The sequence below is a fragment of the Lathyrus oleraceus genome, chromosome 1, assembly GCF_024323335.1.
Source record: "Lathyrus oleraceus cultivar Zhongwan6 chromosome 1, CAAS_Psat_ZW6_1.0, whole genome shotgun sequence".
Lineage (NCBI taxonomy): Eukaryota > Viridiplantae > Streptophyta > Magnoliopsida > Fabales > Fabaceae > Lathyrus > Lathyrus oleraceus.
The window spans coordinates 76,170,809-76,173,213 of NC_066579.1; the positions used below are offsets into that span (position 1 = coordinate 76,170,809).

General features: G+C 35.6%; 1 protein-coding gene across 1 annotated transcript; it reads right to left on the minus strand.

Moving 5' to 3' along the window:
• Window positions 1–844: 844 nt before the first annotated feature.
• LOC127092244 (secreted RxLR effector protein 161-like) lies at window positions 845–1,180 on the minus strand. The gene has a single exon (XM_051031096.1). It carries the CDS (start codon window positions 1,178–1,180, stop codon window positions 845–847), a length of 336 nt encoding a protein of 111 aa, XP_050887053.1.
• Between the last annotated feature and the right edge of the window lie 1,225 nt (window positions 1,181–2,405).

The window sequence follows — 2,405 nt, forward strand, 5'->3', positions numbered from 1 at the left end:
CAATGGAACTCCTTTCCTCTTCCGTTTGATTCTCAGTGCCGCCAGCATGCATAATAGGGTTTCTTATCTCAGACCCTTTAGACCTAGACCCTTCTTCAACAATAGTTTTATCTTCATTAGGGATTATAGGTTCAGAAGAGTTATCAGTAGTCTTGACATTCTTAGACACAGATGGCGTAGATTTCTTATGAGGGGGTGGATGAATCGTGGATAAGGGAGCAACATCCAAGACCAGATCATCCAGGTTGATCATTTGGAATGGTTTATTTGCCCTAATATTTGGGGAAAATGATCCACTAGTTTCAATTGGAACATGCATGTGTTTCGGTGAAGACTGTTTCGACATTTTAGGTAACACTTGATACAAATGGAATTGGGAAAGGCACTTGAGAGAGGGTGAGCACATATATCTTGAGAGGAATGAAGCATTTGAATGGAATGGGTAGCATATTTTTGTCCAAAAGGATACACAATAAGGTAAAGGGTTTAGGTAAGCATGTCTAGTGTAATGATGAGAGTTAAAATCTTGTTTGACACACTTAAATAGTTGTAATTGCTATAAATGCTCATTAACACAAATCCTAAGTTTTCCTCTTAATTTTTCAAATTGAACTGCATCCAAGGCATTGGTAAAAATGTCTGCAAGCTGATTTTATGTGCTAACATGCTCAAGTGTTATGACTTCGTCTTCAACAAGTTCTCTAATAAAATGATGCATGATATCAATGTGTTTAGTCCTACTATGTTGAATAGGATTTTTGAAGATATTAATAGAACTTAAGTTGTCACAGAATAATGTCATGACATCTTGTGTGACATTGTATTCAATCAACATTTGTTTCATTTACATTAGTTGAGAGTAGATGTTTCCTGCTGCTATGTACTCAGCTTCGGCAGTAGATAAGGATACACAATTCTGTTTCTTGCTGAACCATGAAATCAAATTGTTTCCCAAAAAGAAACATCCTCTAGAGGTACTCTTCCTATCATCAGCATTACCTGCCCAATCAGCATCATAATACCCCACTAACATGGAATTTGAATCATGAGAATACAACATTCCATAATCACATGTGTCATTCACATACTTTAGAATCCTTTTTACTTGATTGATGTGACTGACTTTGGGTTTTGCTTGATATCTAGCACACACTCCAACAACAAAAGTTATATCTGGCATGCTTACTGTAAGGTATAGAAAGCTACCAATCACGCTTCTATATAAACACTAATTAACACTTATGCCATTTTCATCTTTAGATAACTTTAAGTGAGTAGGTGCAGGAGTTATTTTGTGACTAGCATTCTCCAATCCAAATTTCTTCATAATACTCTTTGCATATTTGCTTTGACACAGAAAAATGGAGTCTTCCATTTGTTTGACTTAGAGTCTAAGAAAGTCTGTTAGTTCACCTACCAATCTCATTTCAAACTCAGATTGCATTTCCTTGACAAAATATTGGATCATCTCATCTGACATCCCTCCAAAGACAATATCATCCACATAGATCTGAGTTATCATAAGTTTTCCATCCTTCTCTTTGACAAAGAGAGTCTTATCAATTCCACCCTTTCTATATCCATGGTTGATGAGAAACTCAATCAAACTTTCATACCAATCTCTTGGAGCTTGTTTTAAACCATACAATTCCTTCTTTAGTTTGAACACATGATTTGGAAACGTAGGATCAACAAATCCTTTTGGTTACTTAACATACACATCTTTACTTAAATAGCCATTTAGAAAGGAACTTTTAACATTTATTTGGAAAAAATTGAACTTTAAAAGGCATGCCATTCCAATTAACAATCTGATAGACTCCAGGCGAGCCACTAGAGCAAAGGTTTCGTAAGGTCCACTCCTTCCATTTGAGTGTAACCTTGAGCAACAAGTCTAGCTTTGTTTCTGGTAACAACCCCTTGTTCATCTGACTTGTTCTTATATAACCATCTAGTGCAAATAATATTTGTTCCTTCAGATATTGGAACTAAATCCCATACCTCATTTCTTTTGAATTCGCCAAGTTCATCTTGCATAGCATTAATCCATAACTCATCAGTCAAGGCCTCCTTGATATTCTTGGGTTCAAATTTAGAAACAAAATAGGAATTTGACACAACTTCCCTTGATCTGGTAATTATCCCTTCATTTAGATTTCCTATAATAAGCTCCTTAGGATGATCTTTCTGAATTCTGATGGAAGGCTCTTTGTTAGTTGGCTCAGTCTCTGTAGGTTCAGTATTAGCACTTGAGTCTACAACATCTTCTGGAACATCATTCATTGATGTTTCAACATCATCTATGACATCAACTTCATTAGTTGAGTCATCAACAACAATGTTTATAGATTCCATCATTACCTTGGTTCTGGAGTTGAATACTCTGTATGCTCTACTATTTATAG